Source organism: Dicentrarchus labrax, unplaced genomic scaffold (genome assembly GCF_905237075.1).
Source record: "Dicentrarchus labrax unplaced genomic scaffold, dlabrax2021, whole genome shotgun sequence".
Taxonomy (NCBI): Eukaryota; Metazoa; Chordata; class Actinopteri; family Moronidae; genus Dicentrarchus; species Dicentrarchus labrax.
The window spans coordinates 12,753,815-12,778,481 of record NW_026136719.1 but is presented as its reverse complement, the minus strand read 5'-3'; the positions used below and the strand labels follow the sequence as shown (position 1 = coordinate 12,778,481).

Below are 24,667 nucleotides of genomic sequence, written 5' to 3'. Positions count from 1 at the left end.
TTCATTCCGATAGCAGCAAATTAACAGACTTCATTAGGCTTTTCTCTCCCCTCCTTCCCTATTCCTGCTGTACCAAAATCGTTTCTAAACTACACCACTGAAATTGCTACTGCATGAGCTTCAGCATCTACAACATACCAGTCAATTGCTCTTCACAAACTAACTAACGTACCATAGATAGAGAAAATGTGTATACGTGAAAGATATTTAAAAATATAGTCACAAATATGAACTGAAATTATTGACGCTATATGAAAAGATTCACAATTGATTAGGAGCTTCTATTAATCAGCATGTACTGGCCTCTGGGGATGAATTTTACCAGTAGCTCTATTCTCAGTGGAGTAGTGCCCTCTAAAGGCCTCTTGAAGACTTACCAATGGCCTCTAAGTGTATGTGTGTGTGTGTGTGTGTGTGTGTGTGTGTGTGTGTGTGTGTGAGAGAGAGAGTGTGTGTGTGCCAAAATTAGTATTTTCTGACTACTCAGTCATATCAGGTATGAAGCATTATTATCTAAATTTCATTTCAGTATGCGACAGCACCAGTCCGATCTGAACAGTTGTTAAGCCCACCCTAACATTTCCCAAGTCGTTCAATGGATTGATGGCAGCCTAAATCATTCATTCTCTGAAGTCATTTGCCATTTTTCTGTATTTCTGCCTGTGCTGTTGCTAACATGTCTGCGCCCACCCCTGCACCACTTCCCCCCCGCCATACATACACAAACCTACATGGGTGGATGAAAAATCACAGCCGAAAAATAAAGTCGCAAAAGCAAATATGTTTTTAACGAGGCAGCCCATTACTCTGGTGATATGAGAACATAAAAACACAAATTGGGAATAAATTGAGATGCTGATGCTTGAGAAACTGTGGCAGAAGAAAGACAGATGAAAACAATGGAGGAGAAAGGGAAAGAAGAAAAGTAGAAGGTTAACCACAGAAAAAAAAGGAAAAGGGAGGCAAAGAGCCAGTGAGGACGATATTCATGTGTGTGTCTGTGGCAAAAGTGGTATATTTTCAGCATTTCCATACACCATCACATGTAAAAAGTGTATTAGTGATCGTTTAAAGTACTGTACACAGGAGCCAGTATAACTGGAACTAGCAGTATATGAAAAATGCAGGCTGAACAAAAAATAGCCATCTGTTCTCTGTGCGGACCATGTGACCAGTCCTTTCCTTTCAACAACAATGAAAAGATCCTTTAATGATTGTGCATTTGATGAAATCTTTCATAATGGCACAAATTTTCTGCAGCCACATGAAAAGTCATTATAGAACTAATGGTGTTCTTCAAAATGTCACAGCAAAAGCATAAAGAGACTGCGAGAAAAAGAAAGGAGGATAACAAGCGAGACAGAGTGTGAGAGCCACGCAGGAGAGAAAGTCCATTTGATGTAAGCAGATATATAATGGTGGAAAGGAATACTAACTACTAAACAGCATGAGATGAACATCCTGCTGCTATCCTCATATGCTGAGAGTGGTTCAAAACAAACTATATTTAAAGCTTTTGAAACGACTTTAGCTGCTAATTCTATCTCCTATCCTCAGTGGGCACAACTGGACTCCACGCACCTTTGAGCGGAAAACCTTTAAATTGCATTTTATTTTTATGCAGCTGGGAAGTTGCAGTAATTAGGTAATTTAAGTCATGAGCTCATGACAATTCAAAGCAAAACTATAAGTTCTATAAAGAAGAGCTTCTTTACTTTTTTTTAGCCTGTGGTTTTAAAAAAAAGACCACCCACTAACCTTTCATCACCACCTCCTCTAGTCCTCAATCTCCTTAGAATTCCTCTATGATGGTGTCCACCAACCTCCACGGCTCTTTCTTCTCATTGTAATTCAAGAGCGTTCTAAGTTCTCCGCACAGCAGACCGCATTGCTGTTGAAGAAATTCACCCACTTTGCATTCGAGAGGCCTAGTAACCATCACTGTATGGATATGTATAATGGCTGCAATTTAGAGGGTTGCAGTAGTGACGACTGACAGACTAGAAGCATGATGATGATCATGATTGTTTGATATGTCACATCAGTCTGAGTTTGACAAGTCACAACAAAGCTGTCAGCTCTGACCATGGTCTTTACCTCCATATGGGAATCCTCCCTTGATCCTGTGCATCCCATGACCACTCAACCATCCATACGAGCTTCACCCCTCCAACAACACAACCACTCATTCCACCAAGTAGTCCTCCCACTGTGCTTGTGCAAACTGACTAAACCTACACAAATGTGCTTGCTTCTGAGGCCTTTATAATCATATGGAAATGGGGCATCTAATTATCTCTTACAACATGCCAACAGTGGAACTCTCAACTTTCTCTTTGACAGGTTACACTAATCTAGAAAGCCTGACATCTGAGAACATAGCCTCAAAGCTATGGCAAAAAAACAAAAAAAGGGGACACTTGTGAAGCAATTTGTTGAGGTTTTGAATTACTATGCCCTCACTTCTTCAACAATTTCTTCCTAAAAATGTATTTATTTTTACCTCACACTACACTTCTATAAACTTAATCCCGGTTATGTGTAATTCCTAACACTGATTCGAAACAAATGTACAATGATACAAAAAACTATGAATTCACATAATTTGAATATGTTAAAATACAAAAAGCTCATAAGGGCAATGAGGAGCACAATAAAACTGAAACTGTAATCGCCTTAAGGGAAAATTGGGATTACAAGGTTTGCATTGATCAAACCAATGAAATTTCTGTACATATCTAGGAGATGAGTACATATAATAACTACAGACTACAACCACCACTACATTTTCACGCAGGCAGTACAGAGCGGTAGCAGGGAGATTCAATTACTGCTGTATGTTTCTAGTGTGTAGGAGTGTAGTGCACCAGAATTTTTTTTCCTTAACTTAAATACTTGTTCATAATGTTTCCCACCAGCACAGTGTTAGACCTTAACACACAAACTGAATTGGCAAAAGGTATTTCACCAAGTGTAGCGTGTTTTACTTACCACTGTACACTGTTTATTACTGGACTGGACTGACTGTCTACTTATAAGCTATATAATGGATACAGGTTATTAACAGTGAGTAAAATTACATTTTGAGTACACTCTTGATAGCACTCTATTTGCTATTAAGAGGCATGAAGTCCAACATAGAAATATTTCTAACAACTAAGATTAAAACTATAATTAACTAAGATAAAACCATAACTGTAGTCTTTGTTTCGATTATTCAATGTCCACTGTATCTAATATAGTTGATAATACTAGGTGTGTTGGCATTTACATGTATGCACACACATACTGGCCAAGAAGGGGTTTGATGTTTGATAAATGAACTCACAACCAAATCTTAAGGGTCGTTGTATGTTTCCATCACTAAATCACAAATTAGAGAAAAGCCTATTAAAACTGCCCATTTTTAACACTTTCATTCTCCCACGCCCTTTCAGTTTCACGGTTTTTCTGTCTCTCATATTTCAGTGTTGTGACTTTGGAGTAGAGGTAGGTTATTAGCAGATGCCTGTATCCTAGAGAGAAATGGCAAACTGATTTTGTGATCTTTGAGGGTTTTCGTCTAATTGGATGTTATTTATTAGCCAAAAAGAAGCTGCAGGAAAGGGCAGCTCTCTTCATGTTGTTGCTCATTTTCCCAGCACTATGGCAATGAATCTATGTATCTCTCTGCCCCCTCCTGATAAACAAAGACAGAGAGAAATAAATAGCTGGTTTATTCCGGATGTCAATTAAGATACATCTAGTTAGACAATGAATGCAAGTATGATAAAATATGTCCATATGGTAACATTAGATGTTTCTCCACAGATGAAAAATATATGTTAGTGGTAGGAGATATAATTGTATCCTTACTCCAGCAAAGACTGGAATATTTTTAATACTTTATCTAGATTTAAAGGATCAATATGCCTTTTCATGCATGACAGAAAGGCAGGCAAACATAAATAGTTCAAAGACTCTGTAAGTACCCTTTTTTAAGGGCTACGGTTGGTTATTTTATGTTTTTACCATGAATGGAACAATACCACCAATGAATTTATCCTATCATGAATTGTGTGTGAAGCTAAAGCCTGATATAGCTTATCGTGTAACTTTAGTAGCCCCATTAATCGACTACATCCCATTTTGCGTCATAGCAGGATGCATTTTTATTTTTTACAATCGAGAAAAAAAAAAACTGAACAAAGAGAGGTAGAATGAGAGAGAAGCGGCACTCTACTGCTTTCTTTCCACTGGTGGCCCTTAATGTTTAACTTAAACTTAAAGTAACCTCACTGCTGGTAAAAGTGAATAAATATGAATGGAGGAGATATGACATGAACAGTAGAGTAAAACGAGAAAGAGGTTCCAAATATCCTTCAATTCCCACCTGCCAGTGTCTCTAAAACAGTCTGTGATTTTCTCCCACCCACAGGAATGCCCTGCTATACATGTTTTATCTCCGTCTATTGACACTGATGATCCAAAAGAGCTTCTCCAGAGGCTAACTGTGAAATCACAGAAACTGTTGAAAGTTCTGAGGGCTGTCAGCATTCTCTCTGGGCGTCCACTCACTACATTTGCTTGTTTTTTTCAGCTTTTTTCCTTTTCCTGTTCCAATAAGAGGAAAGGCTGAGTAAAAAGAAGTGGTGTCTCTTCTTCTCCCTTGCGTTTTCAAATGTTAGTGATTAAAACTGCATGGATCTCAAAGAAATAATTAGTCCTATGATATTACAAAAAGTGAATCACTATTAAGCCTTACAGCCTTTCTAAAAGGTTTAACACTTGGGGCCGGGAAGCTTTGGGTGTATCACAATTCAAGTGTAATTCAAAGTTGTATGGTTTGATCACAAAATGAAAAAACAATTCTCAATATACATGTTTGATTTCAATACTGTTCTTTTTCTTAACCACAGGTGGGTTGAAGTTAAAATATCATATATAAAATATAACAGAACAGTATCAGTGAAGAATCACCAATCACTCATCAATCTATCAATCCATCAATCCATTATATGAAGTTACACAAAATATCAACTAACTACAGTTTCTTTCTCACAAATCCACACACTCGAATAATAAGGACATTCTATTCCAATAAAATCACAACGGCCACATAAATAATACAAAAAACCTCAAGAGGTCACACAATAACTCTGTGGCTTGCTAAGCCAATATATGAGCTATGGCCTAGAGTGGTGAACAGGAGGAGAATGTAACAGGAGTCCTACAGTCAAAAAAAGTTTGAGCAGATCAGCTTAAAAAACTTCTCAAAGTTAAACACAACATGTGACATGATGTTCATCAATTAACTTGCCCCGTTGCCTTTGCTTGAAAGTCATGGCATTAACTTTTTCAAAAATACTACTGTAAGAGCTTACAGTAAGAGCCAACATCACAATCATCAATTAAGGCAAACATTCACAAAGTTCCCAGTCATTTTAAAAGTACAAAATCTGAGCAAAGACCATGCACTCTTGCTAAAGTAAAGAAGCTAATGTCAAATCAAATGTAAAAGAAATAAAGCCTTGAACTACTGTGTGAAATGCAGTCAATCCATGTGCTGCACATTCTCATATGCACTTTAAATACCCTTGCTCAAGTTTAGAGCTGACAGGATGAAAGGTCCTGCTAGTTTGAAACAGTGCAAGCAGTAGAAGTTATCACATTTCACCACACAAAAAAAATAAAGTAAGAGGTGAATTGAATCAATGTACTTAGTGGTGAGGAACTGTAATCCAGTCTGATAGTTCAGTCAGGTCAGGCTGAGGGTATAGTTACCTCTGCGCTCTGCCAGAGGGGTTTTAAACATACAGATATTGCAACCGTTGTCTGTTGATGTTGAGTATTTTCTAAATGTCACTTCAGTGGCTGTTTTGATTTACTTTCCTTACTTATTTTCTGTCCCAGTATTTACCAAAGCTGGACCGCGGTTCTTTCAGACTGTGTCCATTAGTGTTGGCATTTGCTTTCTACGATACGCCATTCAAATCTGTTAACATATTAACCATATTTGCATTTGATATATAAAGGCATCCCGACTAAAACTGTGTTTGTTATTTACATTCAGAGATGTTTTTTTGGGAGACTGAAAACCAGAAAATTTTGTTATTTAACAGACTTCATAAGAAGTAAAACAAAATAGTGCACATAAATCTTATCAGGTCACAGTCATGTACTTGGATATTATGGATATTATCTCAATACAAATACCAAAAGAGGTTATGCTTTCTTAATAGCTGGAAACAAAGCAAAAAAAGACAAAAAAAAATACATACCTTTGGTTTCTGTTTCAGCGCAAACATGAAGGCAGATCATGCAGCCAAGAAAAAGTTGCAAGAACAGAAAAGGCGAGACGAGAAAGGGAGAGAAACAGAGACAGAGCAAACAAAAAGAAATAAGAAAAGCTGGTTAGTAATGGTTTCAAGCAAGCAATATTTCAGACAGCAGCATTGTCAGCAGAGAGACAACAGAATGCATTGCACCAAATATAAAGTGACGTTACAGTCCATAGAAAGAGATTTTGTATGCATTAATAGTATCATTGTTATGAATTTAACAATATCAGACTTGTCAAAAGTAGAGGAGAGTTACAGTTTCTCAAATTGCACAAAGAAATACAGAATATCAACATGTCAGTTAATGGAAATAGTCTTAATGTTCTAGCAGTGATTCGTGATTTGGGTCACCAATGACATTCATAGTCAATGATCATAATCACATTACAGGTCAGATCATCGGTTCTTTCTCATTGCATGCATTAACATACCGACTTGCCTATGTACACATCTTGTCCATCACATTTGTGTCTTGGCACACATTCACCTCAGTGGTTGTATAAAAACCTGTAAATTCCACTTTGTGATGTGTAAAAAAGGATTTGAAAGGTTGCTATGAAGACTCTGAGGCTGTACATTCGAAACAAGTTGTTTGTAAGAGGAAAAACAAGTAAAAGTATTTTCTCAGTGACTTAGAAATGTTTGATGCATGTTTGATATTTTCTACCAAAATGAATTCCTAGTCCTACGGTGTTTTTCAACAAAAATACTTCAATAAAAGACCCATTTGGTGTGTGTGCATTCATGAAAGTTGAGACATTAGCATAGAAATGCAGAGTTTTGCACACTTCACTGCTGCTCACTACACGGGTCAGCAGACGATTTCTCACAATGAATTACAATAGCTCTACAGCTAATGCCACTTTTATTTCTGTCTTTTGAAGTTTCTTGATGAAGCACTGAGAAGAAGGACTACTCCCTATCGTTACGGGCTCCATCCTAAGCATATGAGACAGTAACCACAAAGACTGCAATTAAAGCCTTCAGATGTCAAGGGAACATATTAAAGCTCAGAGTTCAGGGGCAGACACCGTAACATCCTTAGCTATGCTTAATTTATAATCTGTGGTTATTAATCACAATGAAATATCCCTCATTCATGGAACTAATGAATGACTTTGGCTATTCATAGCTTCATACTGGGAGGAAATCAACAATCCTGCACAGTGGTGCACAGAGAACAGCCTACAGCTCAACGTCAGCAATTCCAAGGAGCTGACTGCTGATTTTGGAAAAAGGAGGAACTGTTCTTCAGTGGAACAGGTAAATAGATTTAGGTTCCTGGGAGTCTACATCCCAGATAACCTGTTATGGTCGTCTTACATCCCCCCATGGTAAATAAAGGTACTAAAGAAGAAAAGGATACTAAGCGGCAGCACCCACCGCAGCCACAGCCTGTTCATTCTGCTGCTGCCTGGCAAGTGATTCAGAAGTATCCACTGGCATTCCAACACACTACAGAGCAGCTTCTTCCCACAGGCTGTGAGCCCCCTTAATTCATCCTCAGCACTCAACCATGTAAAACTGTTTTATTTCCTACGACTATTTATTCACCCATCTACTGCATATAATATCTGTTTGGGGTTTTTTTTGAGTAGCATAAAGGGAACTACGACTCAATCGTGTTTACAACCTACCTCACAATCTACCTTAAAACCTATATTCAACCTGAAATCTATGTGAATGACTTCTGTCAAACAACACCTTCTCCTTTACCAAACTGTACAATCGATGCTCAAAAAACAAGGCACAACTTTAACAAAGGTCATGTCCAAAGATAAGTACTGTATGTCTATTTCATCAAAGGCTTCTCAGCCATTAAGTCTGATTATATTCTATCTTCTATTGAAGAGTTTAGCAAGTAGAATGGAGACGTTTGAAATTTAGAACTAGAATTAAAATGAGAACCCTAATGACCTGTGCAAGCACCCTGATTCAGGTGGTCGTCTCAAAAGCAGATGAGAATACAACATTTGCAAGTGAATGCGTGACAGAAGGGAATTGTTTCATTTAATACATTTCTGCACTTGTCTTGTTTCGGGTGTTGTTGGCATTTTGCCTGTGTTGGTGAGGAAATGCAATAAACAATAACACAAAAATATTGCACTTAACAGCCACATATGTAAAAGTTTACAAGTCACATTATCTATGTGTACTAGAAAATTGCTCCACAGCAGATATGAGATTTAATCTGTTTGAAATAAACTAATATAAGCTTTCAGCTACATCTCACTAACATCGCAGTAAGCCCGCAGGAAGAAATAAGACTGCGTGCCTGGAGTTGCAATGGCATGAACTGACCAGGCCCCTCACAGGGAGAGCTCAGAGAAAAAAGCAAGTAAAGATAAAAGACTTTGGAGTGAGGTAAAAGGGACTAAGGAATATGTCCATGTGTTGGAGGGTGGGTTTATTTAGGGATAATTATTTAATGGCAAGTCTTCAAATCTCCTGCCTCGGTAAGTGGCATTAAAAGGTTGCCTGAACGGTTAGAGGACCACTATTCAAGCAGCACAAGCAGTTGCAGCAGCATCAACAGTACTTGCTAGTGGTTCTATTAAACCTACTACTTTCCCTTGAGAACTTTAAATGTCTGACACTCTAGGGAGAAAAAAGAAATTCTTCAAACTGTTCCTTCCAATTTGCCTGAAATGGCTCATCTCAAAAGGTTAGCATGAGAAATACTGAGGGGCTGGCAGAGTTTCTGACATTCCCTCCACAATACGCAGACTTACTCCACATGTCCTATATCTAATGCTTTGATGGAAAATTTTTGTTTTTTGTGAACCTAAGAGACAGACACTATAGTCTATAGCTGCTTCATCTTACACAAAGCAACCTGTCCACTTGCATGCATTGACGCGTGCAGAACGGCAACTGTGTTATAAGCGAGCAGACAGGGAAGGAGAAGTAGAAAGTGATACAAAAGAACAGCAGGGCTGGCATTGGCGTCCCTGTCTTAGCTTCCACTTCAGAAGCAACTAAAGGACACGCTAGCTCTTGTATGGAAGAAAATAATAATTGCATTGACATCAATGGGCTGAAAGGTATAAGTCTTTGAACCTCTCAACACATCAGAGATCACAGCTAGGTCTGGTGTGGTGTGGTTTGTTGACCACAGCCAGCCGTGATAGAGGATTGCATTGTATTACAACTCTACAGCACTGTGTGTGCAATGTACATCTCCTTCAGATTAGGTATAACTTTTATTCAATAGAGTCTACAGCAATGCTAGCAGCTTAGGGTTTTAGCATTATAACAAAGTACAGCTGAGGGTGAAGGGAATGAAAGATCACGTCTGATACTAAGTTAAGTATATTTGTGATCATGGTGTTAATGAAAAGAGCATGTGAGTGAACACCCACACAACCTGTTTCTACACAGTCAGGGTGTCATAATTAACAACACAGGAAGAGTGCCCTTCTTTTTAATGAGTGAGGAAACAGGAAATACAACATTTTCCTGCGGCAACGTCCTTCTGAACACCACCATTGATTTTCTGTAGCAGGTCACAATTACACTTGATATATATTCCCAGTTTCCCCTGCAGTGTTTCTCCTTGCAGAATGTATACTTAGACATTTGTGTGAATGTGGTACTGTGTAAATGAAGGAATATTGGTGACGTGCCCATACGTGTATGCTTTTTGCTGAAATCTTGTCAACTTTACTTATTTTGCAAATCACTGTGTAGCACTTTAATTCTGGTCTATATTCCTCTCAAATTCAAACAAATATTTCTGTCTACTAGACACTGCATAATTATATATTCTATATATTTCCAAGTACACTGTATTGTCTGATCAACGTAATTTCAAATTTGTTCTAACTTGATTTTTGGAAAAGTGACCGTAATATTCTTATATAAGTATGTTTGCAGGGCGCGGTAGTGTTTAAAACACATTTGCACCTAGCAATCTTTCAAAGCTACACATTTTTCCTATCTTGCACCATATCTGTTAAGCAACACATTATTTTAAGTTTTTATTTGTTTGAAAACTATCAACACATGACATTTCACCCATTTGCCTGCAATGTGGCAAGTGATAAAAACATGCCCATGGCTAATGCACACAGAAATGGGAGGCAGAGAGCTTTTAACATAGGGGACATTCACTTCTAGACAAATAAGGCTGTAGCCTTGAATAGATGTAGAGGTGTTTGATACTCATCAGGTTGAGGTGTAAGCAGTTACACAAATCTCTAATGAGTCCAAACACACAGGATACAGTGACTAGAATATTTTGAGGTGTAGTCAAGCTTGAAGGTGCATTCATATAGAGCCAAGATATGAATCTGCAAAGAAAAATAAGTGATCATTAAAGATCTTCTAAATGACTTTTGTTAATGTACAGCTTTGTTAGAGAACTTTTAGTTGACCGTAGCTTAACAGAAATCATTCCACAGTTCCATAGCCAGAAGAAAAATTGCAAAGACTCATTAATTTCTAAGTGCTGAATAGGAAACCATCTAATAGTAGTTAAAAGAGGACATTTTTATTAACACTGCTAGGTATTTATCAAAATTATATGTTGTGAGGTCTTTACTGGAACCCAGTTACTATTAAACCAAAGTCAAACAAACAAACAAACAAACAGGAAACTCAAAGACAAACATAAAGAAAGTCTATGACTCCAGATTAGAATGTCTCTCTCTCTCTTGTAAGTTAGAGATATTATAAAATATATTAGCATAAAGAACTTGTCAACAAAAATGATCCCAACTGTTTCTGAAGGACTTGAAAAGCAATTTACGGAAGAAATCGATTGATCTTTGCTGCTTATTGCTGGGCCAGTAATTAAGGGTTATTTTGCTCGTGTCAATAAAATCAACTCATCTTGGTCATGAGTTGTTATAACAAGACAAGTAAAGAACAACCTTGCAAAATACTTTGTTAAAGAAAATATTCCCATATGGAAGTCAAACAAATGAGAAAAAACAGAACGCAACCTTTCAAATGTTTACATGATAAATCAACAACCACAAGCAAACAATTTTTGAAGGCCATTGTACAGTAGGTTGCTTAATTTTACTCTCTAACATGGGAGGTCACTTCCCCTGTGCTTAATGTTACTCTGCAATCGCTCTATTTGTCTTAAGACAGAACCTTCCATTACATAATGATCTCCTCTCACAGTTTTGTCCCTAATTGAAAGGATCCATTATTTTTTATTGTTCAGGACAGGACATTTGTATCAAAGGGTTGCAGCTAATGAGCAGAGACTTGAAAGAAGAGCACAGAAATTAACTTATATTACTGAGTTTGGTCTTATTTAATTTTGTTCACTCCGACCTACTCGCTCAAAAGTAAAAACACCCATTTATCGCAATTTGCTCACTGAGGACATGTGTTAAAGTGGCATTGACCCTTTGCCAAAAAACCACATCCAACTCTGAATAGATAAACAGAGCAAGCATAAAGGATATTACCGCTGTGAATATAATGTCTACTTAGTCAAATAAAAATGTGCTTAGCTCCTCCAAATGCAGTAATATAAATTCTGGCTGATTGTGTAATTCCAGCCTTCTCTTAACACTTCTGATAATATAAGAAACAATCACTGTTTTTGTTTACACTTAAGTTAAGGTCTGCCAAAAATACAACAGTGATGGTCTCAAAACAAACTGCTCCAAGTCCTCATCTAAACTCAGCAGTTTGTGTACAGAATGGCAGGAATTCTCTAAAAAAAACAACAGCAAGAGGCAAAAACACCACGAAAGAATAACGAAGTTTCAAGGGATATAAATGAATATTTAATAAGAAAAACTGAGTGAATGCTGTTTCATACTGTGTCCTTTTCAATGTTTAATGCAGATCCAGATGCTGTTGCTCTTAAGTGAGATGAAACATGATGTTGCATGGCTGTGTTAATAAGAAGACAAGCACACACTAACGTATGCATACAGTACATGTACGCTCACTGAGACACAGCAGCAGCAGCAACTGGGCCCGACAGCTAAACCCATCACTGATGCTGCTCCTACAACCTCCACTGGGACAAGAGGAAACAGGGAGAAACACAACTAAGAGAAGGGAATCTAGCTATGAGAAAGGTTTGATTTAGTCAAATGTTTCATGCCTTTCTCACCAAATATAAAATGCATTACCCATGAGCAGTAACAAACCAGGAGGTCGGCATACTTCAGAGAAGCAGCACTTTTGAGTGCCTCTTCATATGAGGAGAAGTGTGTTTCACGATTACTGCAAAATAAAATGCTTTGAATGTGTGAAGGCTCTGGGTCATTACCCTAACCAAAAAGTACAGAACTGTGTGCTGTTGGACATCCTTCCGTTGCCCTCTCCAGAGAACACCTGCTTGACTGTCTGTCTACCTGTTTGCCATTTAGATCTGCCTCCATTATTCAAAACCTTGACGATGGGGAACAAGGGGAACTTGTGTGTGTGTGTGTTGTGTGTGTGTGTGTGTGTGTGTGTGTGTGTGTGTGTGTGTTGGGGGAAGGGGTCTTGTGTTCCTTGTGAGGAGCATGGAGTTGTGACAGGTAGATAACACCTGGATGAATAATTCAAATTGGCGTAAGCTAGCTGAGTCAGTGACAAGACAAGAAAGAAAACATACGACATGTGAATAAATCATCAGAGGAGGGACTAATAGGCCAAGCACAGGAGAGGACAAGACTGATAACATCTCTTGCTATCTCCTGCTCTAGCTTTAATCATTCCAACAACCTTGTACATGAATATTCCGGATCTTGCCAGCCATACTAATGTGTGAGGATGTAACTGTATGGTGTCTTATCATGCAGCATTACCACCAGGACTAGTCAGACTAGCCCACCAACATTTAAAAACAGCATGACAACCTTGGGGACTGCTGACTGATGTTAGAGACTGAAAAAAAAGACACAAGATGTGATACACTAGTCTATTCAGATAGAGTAAGGCATTATAATATTATTGTTTATACCATGGTCTGAGTGAATACTCGATTCTGATTGGCTGCGGGTGTCCATTAATTTCACACACATTGGGGATGGTATTGGCCAAGAAACTTTTAAATTATTGAGGAATTGAAAAGAAATCAGCATTCTAGTTAATTTAGCATTTATAAGGTCATCAAATAAGCTTCAAACAGAAAAGGAAACTGGACCAAATTCAACTCTAAAAAATAAGACATGATTTCTGTCTCATGTCTTCTGTAGATCTCACTGTCCATTCACTGAAAGTGATGAAAAGCAAATTGTTTGCTAACAGGTAAGGCTGCTCAATTAATCGAAATCATGATTACAATTTTGGAGCCAAACAATCTCAAAACTAATAAAATCGGAGGGAAACGATTTTTTTTTTCATTTTCTGTTGTGCAACGTTGTATAGAAAAAGCTGAGCCCCTGAATTGGGACACAGCCACAGTCTGCGTATTTCGCGCGTGGTTATTTCCGTCCCTCCCCCGCAGCATGCACTGCACATCATGCACTCGGTATACTCGCTGTTCCCGACCTGTCGCGCGACAATGTGAAGTCACAGGACCGCCGTAACTATTTATACTTGCGCCGGTGGTCGCGACACTAGTTGCTAGTTGAGTCTTCTCCTGTCAAGTTGTTTTCGTTTGAACAGGTAAGTTTAAAAAAAATAATCGTTTGAATAATCGTGATTTCAATTTTGACCCAAATAATCGTGATTTATGATTTTTTACATAATCGAGCAGCCCTACTAACAGGAGGCTAGAGGGTTGGTACAAGCACTCACGCACTTGCCCAAGTCTTTGTCATGCAATTCATCCTCAATGAAGACGCATTGTCTATTACTCACAAGCACAGATGCATGAATGCACACATGCACAACACAAAAACTGAAACGCATTCACATTTTTCTTCCTTGTTTTACCACTCCAGCTCAAGTGAGAAACTGCCATTTTCCACCCAAACACCAGACTGAAATTTTAATCCACAGCAGTGAGCCAGAAAGCTGAGACAGGGAGATGTAAAGTAAAGCTCATTGAAACAAACTGTTAATGACAACAAAGCTGTTTCAGAATAGTGCAGCAGCCACTCAGATGGACATTTCACAAATACGTATATTAAAAAAATGTAGTGAAAGTCTGACCTGTTCTTTGAGAACAAAAAGTGAGAGCTACTCTGCTGAGTAATTCTGGTTTTGCGTATTGGTCCTCATCAGCCCGCACCCAGAAACAGCTCTCTGACATTTCCTGGGGACGAATCTGAAAACACATATCCACAGTACAGCACACTTAGTTAACACAGGGTTCTGTATTTTACAGATTATAGTGACTACAGAGGGAAATGTCACTGTAAAGAAACTCATTCAGCAGATATTAGTCACATGTAAAAAGCTACAAAAGACTATTCCAAATGAACTTGAGAGTTCTTGTACAACAGTTATCCTGCCAATTAAAGTGAATATTTGGAATTACATTCTTGTTAACAGGTTGCATGATACCCATGTTCAATTTACTGTGGAGGAGTTGGCACACTCTTTGTCCTTTTATCCTTCCTCTGAATACTACAGCTAGGCATAAAAGCATTTCATACCAAAGCACAAACAACTTTGGCTAGTTTTTGCCATTTACCACGCTCCAGAGAATCCTGAATTGCAGCTGACAGTAAAATAAAATCCAATGCAAACTTTATGTTTTTCATTTGATGTATCAACTTACAGGCATATATTGCATCCATCAGCATAGAAACACACACACACACACACACACACACACACACACACACACACACACACACACACACACACACACACACACACACACACACACACACACACACACACACACACAGCTACAATGGACATCACTAATGATATGTCCATGTGCCCCTGTATCTGATAGTTGTGTACATTGACAACTCCTTGCTAACTCAGTAGTTATTAGAAAGTAACTAGCCAACAGTGTGCCAAGGCTATGCAGATGCCAGGTTGTTCTTCATGTCTGTCAAAAATAGTGACATCACTGAGGTCTAATCATTAAAATGTTTAGTCGTTACTCTCTAAAACTGGCTGAGCCACTCAGCAGTAGTTGGAAGTTTTAAATCGTAACAGCTTTGTCCCAAACATAACCATATGTGGGGGTCTCACACAGCTATGCCATAAGTCCTCCTCATGTCCTACTAACAGGTTCACTTGAAATTCCAAGCATATGTTTTAGTTTGCTGAACACCTGTACCAATGTTCATCTGAGATTTAATTATTAATCAAACCACAAACTAATATCACTTGTGGTGTGAACCAATATTGCTCTGCAGAGAGCAACATCTGCAGGCAAAGACTGCTCTGACAAGCATCTGATCATCTGTTATTTTCAGTTATTGCTGGCTTGGCACAGAGGTAGAAAGTTGTTGTTTAATTCTTAGAGAAACATCTGTAGTGTTCAGATGCTGCCAATGAACATCAGGAACAAACAAATAAAGGGCACTATAAATACCCGGCCTAAATTCTTAGTTAGTTATCCCAAACTTTTTTGTTAACCCTAATAAAAAAACACATCTCCCTGTTATCAGTTAGAAGATTCACCTCTAAAATGTACTGCAGCCCACTATACTGAGAGATCTGGATCCTATACTGAGAGATCCTTGGAATAACTTCTTTTGTGAAACTTAAACGAGGCGTTGATTTGACTTCACAGTAACTTTTTGAGGCTTTAGTTATTAGACTACATTGTGCTGAGATGTTTTTCCTATATTATGTCCCTGTCATTTTTTTAAAGATATCTTTATTTTATAAGACAGTTAAAGATATACTGGAAAGGGGGAGAGAAAGGTGGGATGACATGCAGCAAAGGACTCAGCCTTCATGGGGCATGCTCTTTACCAAATGAGCTACGGTGCATTCCACGTCACCCTCATGTATGAAAATGGAGTGGTTAAATATTAGAAACACTCAGTGTCTTACCTTGGACCAGTTGAGGCGCTTCATGGAGGTCTCTGGCTTGAAGTCCTTCTTAGGCCTGAGGCCATAAGGCAGTGAATGGTGAGTGGGGGAGCCTAGAGCACCACCAAACCCTAGAGGAGGTGGAGGGGGGGCACCAAATGGAGGAGGCACTCCAGGTGGAGGAGGTGGGGCAGGACAGCCAGGTAAAGGAGGTGGAGGGGGCGGGGGAGGGGGTGCTGGCACCCCAGGTGCTGGAGCAGGGGGTAGAGGCCCAGATGGCAATGACTGTCCTACATGGGCAGAGGACAGACCCACAGGTACAGCCCCAAACTGGAAAGGCGGAGGAAAAAAAAACATTATGTTGGGACTTACACATAAAATACAAAAAAAATGTTTAGGCAAAATGTGACAGCTGAGGTTTTTTCTCAAAAGTTAAAGAAATGGTCTTGTAAGAACAACTTTGCCAATTACTGTCAATGCCCAGAACGAAGAAGCACTGTTGAGTTGCCCTGAAGGGAGGCACTCAAATACAAGGCCGACTTTTAATCACCAAATCTCCATCACCAAATCCCACTTTATTATACTGATCAATACTATGCATACAGCACATTATTACTAAGTCATTCTGGTGCACTGGTGACAATACCTTTTACTTAATTAAATTACTTCTGAGTTTTCAGGCGTTTTAATTATAATAAAAAGATAATGGAAAGCCAGCATTATTTTTTTTAACGCTTTACTGACACTTCCTGGCCAACAAATAAAACTATGGTTGTACTGAAAGGTGTTAATGTGTCTAACTGTGTGAATGTAATTTCATTGTATTTTTATATCAAAATCTAATCATTTTGTCTTCCTAAAAAAACCAAATGTAACACATGCTTACGTAAGCATGAACTGTCCATGCCATTCACCTGTCAATCAATCTTCAACTTTTAGCGACACAGAGGCAAAGATTCTTTTGTTGACTAGCTACCAGAGTGGAGTGTTTCTGGTGTTAGGACCTCACTGATTGTTGTATAAAAACACGGCATTATCACTTGTAGAAAAGCACAAATTTATCAGTAATTCAGGTGACACATTAAATATTGTCGGGTTTTCTTTCTGGTGTCCTCTGGCTGCTATGCTCTTTGCTCGTGCAGCTAACGTTGGCCAACGGGGTGGCAGAAGCCAAAATCGGCAATTAAAACTCCTCAGTACTTTATTCCCTGACATTAAACTGCCCTATGTCGGCATTGGATGCTGTATTAAGTCCCAGTCTGGACATGCTTTTTACTGAGAGCTGCCAGGTGGCGCAGAGTCAGCTAATAGGGCCGCTATAGTTGCTGGACTGGGGGGATGTAACACACAGGAAATACGTAAATGCGTAGGAACAAACAGCTCTCTGATTCCCATTTCACCTGGACTTAAAAATAAAAAATTATAAAATAAACGTAGAATTTATGATGAAAAAACAAAAACAAGTGAAACTGGAAAGGAAAAAAAATGGAAGCAGACAAACTATAGCATCTACCAAGTGTGTAGCACAGTATGCTTTCCTCTCTAACACCACTGAGTTACGAATAATGGAGGCGTGTTCTCTCAACCATCCAGCAGAGGCCAAATGCTCATAAACAGTCTAGATTCTTTCCAGAACATGGCCACAATAATTTGTTTTTTCCAAAGCTAAAAATCAAATGTTATAACCGGGGCTACAAAGCTTCGTAAATTGTATCATACAGAGAAAATGGCTTATTGATCCATGCACCAGTTTTAGATTAAAGACGCACACTAAAGGTCAGCCCTGGGCCCTTATTCTGCCACTGCCTCTAGAGGGAAGGACACCTTTGCTGAATTAACAATACTGTGTGTTGGTGAGAGTTAGGCTGACACAGACAGACAAAGACAGTGAGACTAAGTGTGTGTGTATGTACCCGCCTTGGTTAAATGTTCCACCGTCATTTGAACCATGGTACTATTTGAGTATTCATTCTGTGTTTGCTCTCTTAAATTGAAAAATTATCGGGAAAATAAATAGGAAGTTCTCTTTCCCCCTCAGAGTGTGTAGTTATCTTGCAGTGCCAGGGCATGGGAGCAACTCTCTGGAGTGTTGGGGGGGGTTGAGGAGTGGCCCAGCAGTGAAGTTGAAGGGGGTTGTCAGAATAAATTGCTTTTAGAACAATTTCCTCTTTTGGGATAAAGATCAGAGAATCAGAAATGGCCAACATGGAGGACTGGTCAGTGTTCTCATTAGACTTAGTGTCAGCTAGCCAGTGGAGCAGCCTCCATGTCAAACCAAACTGCAGGCTCCAGTGAATAAAATCCCCACCCTATACACACCATGCAGCCCAGAATAAATAGAACGTCTCATAATGGAAAGTAAAAAGAGAAAGCTGAATCATTCCATGCTAGATTTAGGAGGGGTTGGTTGAATAATCAAATATAGTGTTTACCCACATCCCCCCCAAAAAGAATTAACACAATTTACAAAATTTGACACTGACAACAAAAATCAGTTATGTACCTGGGACCTGAAGGCCTGCAGCTCTGCTTGGAGTTCAGCTATTTTTTCTTCACACTTAACCAGCTGAGTTTGTGCCTCCTGTCTGCTTAGAAACTCCTCATCAAACTAAAAAGAAAAACACCAAATGAATCACACAAGCACACACTGATATTGAATTAATGTAACTGTGAATTAACATAAGCAGGGCTCATTAAAATTGTTTAAGCCTAATGGTATAATTATCTTATATAATCAACACTCATTTTACCTTGATTACCTTCATTTACTGATTTAATTTTAACCTTTTGTAAAACACCCATTCATTAATAAAACCCTTACCATATACAAAAGTCAATCAATCCCTTCTAATCAGGATCTCTAACCTGCTGATACCCCAACTTCAATTAATCACAGCAGCCAATCCGTTTCACTTCACACATTTCACATGTTATAATTCATCTACAGTGATACAGAAACAAGACATTCTTCTACATCACGGTTGTCATGCTGAAAAAATCTCTGGCCTATGTACAATTGTTACTGACAACAAGTACTCTTTACCTGGCATTACAAAAATGTTTGGTTCCCCTGGTTTCCAATGTTTGTAATATGGAATTTTAGCATTGTAAAGCAAGATGTCACATTCAGTCTCACTTTCAAAAGAGATCTGTTTTTTGCGTTTGGAAAAGAATCAGAGAGAATTTTAAATCCATGTCACTTACTGCTAAGTGATGACTGCACTTTTTACAGTTTGTTTGGCTCTGAAGTTACTGCTATGGTCTTGCTTTGGGATTTTTACAATACAAGCCACAAGGAATTGTCAGTGTTATGTTTACTTCATATTATTAATGTTTTATCTAACCAGATTTTATGGAACAAATTAGAATTAATGCCAGAATGCCTCAGTAGGTTTTGCTTTGTCCAGGTGGATAAGCAGTGGTATGAAAATTGTTCTTGTTTTTTTGTCAATACTTGCCTTCTGTGCCAGTTCTGAAGCTCTTTGTTCATACTCATCAGTTCGAGCTTTATCTACACACACCTCTGAAAACAAAAGGCAGCCAAAATAAATAAATCAAACAGAATAAAAATCATTTACGTTTTATTGAAATATCTAGAATGTAAATAAACTGCTAAAGGGATGTGACTTGCCTAAGAGGTGGCTGAAGTCCACATCCAGGCGCTTGCGGTAACTGAAGTCTGGGTCAGTGCCACTTCGGTGTAGCACAATTTGAGACACACACTCCTCAATGATCTTAAAGTACTGGGGCCTGAAAGTCAGGACAAATGAGAAAAAGAAAGCCAAGAGAAAAAGACAGAGTTGGAAAAAAAACATACATAATTTAATTTGATTCAATATCATACTTTTAATCTGTTGGGTGTATGCAAGAGCTGTTATCTTGACACATTCAGTTGTGAGTGAACTGTCTGCAGCAGAAAAAGCAATGCTAGTGAGAAGATATAACATGTGGCATATCCAAACAACTTCTACAGTTCTACCTGTGCAACCAGTCATTGCATCATATACCAGATATCTTAAACATAGCAGGAGGCTCCAACTCAGAGCTTCCTACCATCGTGATGTATTATTGAGTCAAATCAAAGCCTGATGTTCATACAATGGGTGAAATTTGGAGATCACCACATCAATTTTACATGCTTGAACAACATCATTAACATTGCTGACATGAGAATCAGATCTATCCAGAACCCTACTTTTCTCCAACACCTAACCTACATCCCCAAATAGGTGGACACAATAATAATATGTGAAGGAAATAGACCGCAGAAAAAAATCTTGAATCTTGGTTGATTCTTGATTCTTGACTTCATTAAGACCAACCTATTAGCAGTTGCAAAATAATTGCAGTTAAATTGTTTCAAATGGTTCTCTGAAATGTGTTGATCACAGAATAACCAAGGGCATGCCACAATAAGAAAAGGGGCTTATTATAATTCAACAACAGATGACATGCAGGTCTGGGAGCCGCAGAGCTACTGCAAGTTAAATGGAAAGTATCTGTTTGATCTGCTCATTATCTTCCAACAATGCCACTGAGAGTCCAAATCCCTTCTATACCAAATCATTAACTAATACTTTAAGACTTATAAACAGTGATAAGTAAGGGATACTGTCTGCCACCTCTTTCTAGAACAATGCTGAGACTGGATCTGACATGATGAATACCATTTGTGTGATTCTGAAGATGGGCTACACGATGGAATCATTGTTTGGATGACAAAAATATTAATAATCAAATGGAATAAGGCATGTTGTCAGTGAAGCTGCTGGTGTTCCTTTCATTACTCTGTGACTTTTGGACCCCTGTGTACCAGGGGACTATATATACTTGACATCAAGGGTATCAAGAATTAAATAACTAAAGATCACAACACCAGTCTGTCGCGAGAGATGCAGTGCATTAAAAGGATCACACACAGATATGATGCCTTATGTGCCAGTGAAAAAATAATGATATCAAGAGTACGGAACTGCCTTAGGAAAAGTTGTGAAGGTTTTCTAAAAAAAACCCAAATACTTGACGCCAACTAAAAACAGTCTGAAGAGCTACACCATATGGTGTGAAAATGAGGGTAAAAACATGCAATCATCCATGCCATTTAACTACAAATTTTTACAATTAACACATTTTTAAATTTTAGACATTTTACACATTTTTACAGTTAATATATATATAGAGTGTGTGTTCAAGAGTGTGTCCTGATTTGCTTTAACAATAATGAATGAATGTCAGCTCTGAGTCAAAATGTACACCTAGGTTTCTTGCAGTGGGTTTTAAGAATGCCATGCCTCACAAGTGTATGTAGAAAAAATTCAAACTGAAACTTAACAACAAAACAAAAGTTATTAAAAGACACTGTTGTGAATGCACACACGTTTTCTAAGTGTATCTATTTATCCACCTCTGCACTCAAGCACTTCTTTTCATACATTTAATAGCTGCTTAGGCCGTGAGTGGTCATCACAATTTCCAAAGCCCATGTTGACAGTTTTAAATCACTTGTCCAAAGTACAAAGATTTCCAGGTTACAGTAATAAAAAACAGAAAAGGGATGAATTCCTCACATTGTTTCTTTACAACAAAGAGCCATAAAAATGTTAATATTTTTGCTTAATAAATGACGTAACCCATAAAACCATTATCCAAATGGTTAAAACCTGTTAAAACCTATATATACTGTCAATGGTTACAACGTCAATTGAGTAATGACCATTCTCATCTATGTATTAGTATTTCAGTGGAGAAGTACTTAACCCCTAGTGTTATAAGTGTGATAAGGACAAATTCTAAAATAACCCTGTTTAGCCGACAACTGTACATACTTGAACAAGCAAGACAAAGGTCAGATTTAAGCTCAACTGTTCACACAATTTGCTTTCAAGAGAAAAAGCTTTTAGGATGAGAACCAACAAATGTATTCCTCTGTAACGCTATCTTGGTTAAAGAGTTTGGAGGGTTTGCTGAAGTGGACACCTGCCTAGACCCAGTATAAAAGAGCAGCTGACATTATAACGTTACTCTAAACTCTAATAGCATCCAGGCCCAATTTCCACACAGTGGGAAACAGTTACAAGCTGTGGTTGTGCTATTGTAAACAGAGAAAAAGAAAAAAGTATGAAATGCCTCTTGGCCCTGGAAGTGTCTATGTGTCCATATGTGCAGTAAATATTTGTATGCTGTTTTCAATGGTTACAAAATAGATGGCACCAATGTTGGTTGTCTTAAAGACACCAGTGTTAACGTCATAGTAATTTCAGATGGAGAAAATTAATCAGACAGAGCCAGGGGAGAGTGGCAGACACTTTGAGTGTTGTTTTTGGGTGGGAGAAAAACTGCAGGTGATGCATTTCATATTCTTCAGATTAGAGCTCTATCTTTTGATCAATCTAAGGTTTAACTCACACCCAGCTGTGAGTGAACCAACATAAAATAAGCCTTTGAAAAGTACCATTAATAGGAGATGAGTAATACTCTGGAGCCATGGTTGCTGTAGATGGCTTGGAGATGAAAGAGACAGCATTCTCTTTGTTAGCCAATGTCACTGAGATGTTTTAAGGCAGAAGGAGTGAGACCTCTAAAAAAAACAAAAGCTCTTCACCAATGTACATCATTACCAGTGTTCAAAAGGTGCTTAGACTTTTGCTTATGTGTGCATTCTGCTAAAATGTGAGATTAAATATATGTCAATCATCTTTATTATCACACAGACTCTAAGTTATATTACTGTTCTCATGATTAGAGCTAAAAGGCTCTGGTCTATAAAGAAAATAAAAGAGCTAATGAATAGAGCTGAAAAAACAAGAATCACAGAAAGTCCAAGTCACAGACACGTACACACTGAGGGTAAATGAGAGAAGAGCATAACACCGGGGACACACAGGAAGCAAAGTAGCCTGGCTGTTCACACCAGAAGTGCACTTCTCTGCACTGGTCAACAATCGATTCTGTTCCTCTGCTCTTTTCTAATCACATATAAAGATGATCTTCATAATAACCTCATGAATTATGTGTTCATGGAGAAGCAGGGCATCACTTCTTCTGCAACAATTAAGGAGCATCGCCTTGTGAAATATGAGAAATAGGCATGTAATTTAAGAAACATAATCACAAAAAGCAGTGATATTATTTCTAAAAAAATAAAAAGGAATGGGCTGATTTTGATATTTCATCACATGGGGGTAAAACGAATTGGGAGGAATTTAAACTCCAGCAGAAGCCAGTTCATCATTTATTAGAATCAGTTCATTCATATCATATACCGGGTATATCAATAATATTGTTTATAAAAGATTATCAGTGTGCTTTTTTGCCAGATTCCCTCACAGCGCACAGAAAACATAAAACAGATGCCAAAACTATTGATGCAAATCGCAAGCTGGCCACGAAGCTCAGCACTGCGGCGCGTTCTTGTCTGAACGGAATTGGTTAACATGGACGCTGAAGGCAGTGCTTCACAAGACTTCCACCTATTGTGTGTCCCCAGCGTAATGACGGAATTAAAAGAGGAAGACAAGGAGTAAAAAAAACTGCTTGCTTCATTACACGACACAGATAATTAAGGTTCTTTGTGTCTATGTGTGTTGTTGAGTTTTACCTGATCAAGTAGTCATTGCGTATAAGCATCAGGTGCTGCAGTATAGAGAGGAAATAGGGCTCTGCATTGCTGTCCTTCACCATGCTCTGCACAATACTGAATACATCCCCCGCATCAGTGCAGAGAGTCAAGGACTTGTAGGTAAACTGAAACACTGCATTTACACACAAAAAAATGGAAGCTACTGAAATAAAAAAGAAATTACAGACGTATGTGTTTAGGAATAACTAACCTTAGCTGGATTCCATGAACATTTCGAATGTATATTAGCTACATTTACAGGAAACCTCAGAGTGCTCCTGTTAGTAATAATGAAAAGGATATTCCAGCTCGCTCTTGATGTCTTCCAGCCTGTGAGAGAACTCTATCATGTCCTCTTCTTTGTGCTCCTCAAATACCTTCAGCTGAATGTCAAGGGCATCATTCCTGATGGTTGTCAGTTGCTACAGATGGATTAAGGTAACAAAAAAGGAACAAAAGGTAAAACAGATTCAAAGAGATAGAAGAATTAAACAAAATAAATCATAGAAAACGGCTCAACAGCCTCTCCAACATCAGCACTGAAAAGAAAGAATTAAGCTCAACTGAAGAGAAGGAGCTCATTCTAAACACTATTACTCATCATGTTAAACAGGTGAGGGGACCCACACCTCACTTTAATTTATGTTTTCTTGGCAGCTACAGCAACATTGTTTACAACAGATAAACATGTTAGGTAGATGGTATAAAAGCCAGAAGGAAGATTATTAGTCCAGGCACTAGAAACTTTATTGGTGTCTGGGTGCTGGCACAGACAGAGGACGTTGAAAATCTCTTCTGGGTTTCATTAATTATTTGCTGGAGCAAATCTACAATATTTCACTTAAGTGGACAACTCATTTAAATATTAATACAAGGTGAG

General features: G+C 38.3%; 1 protein-coding gene across 4 annotated transcripts in view; it reads right to left on the bottom strand.

Annotated features, from left to right (window-relative positions):
* The window catches only part of LOC127351086 (protein diaphanous homolog 3-like), a 154,225-nt gene that overhangs the window by 95,520 nt on the left and 34,038 nt on the right, over positions 1-24,667 (bottom strand). For all 4 annotated transcript variants that reach the window (XM_051378256.1, XM_051378259.1, XM_051378257.1 and 1 more), the window contains 7 exons: positions 24,091-24,209; positions 23,767-23,883; positions 19,801-19,919; positions 19,628-19,692; positions 18,673-18,777; positions 16,191-16,499; positions 14,379-14,493 (listed from right to left, as the gene is read on the bottom strand). In XM_051378256.1, the coding sequence (XP_051234216.1) occupies positions 14,379-14,493; positions 16,191-16,499; positions 18,673-18,777; positions 19,628-19,692; positions 19,801-19,919; positions 23,767-23,883; positions 24,091-24,209 (949 nt within the window). The remainder of the gene's footprint in view (positions 1-14,378; positions 14,494-16,190; positions 16,500-18,672; positions 18,778-19,627; positions 19,693-19,800; positions 19,920-23,766; positions 23,884-24,090; positions 24,210-24,667) is intronic.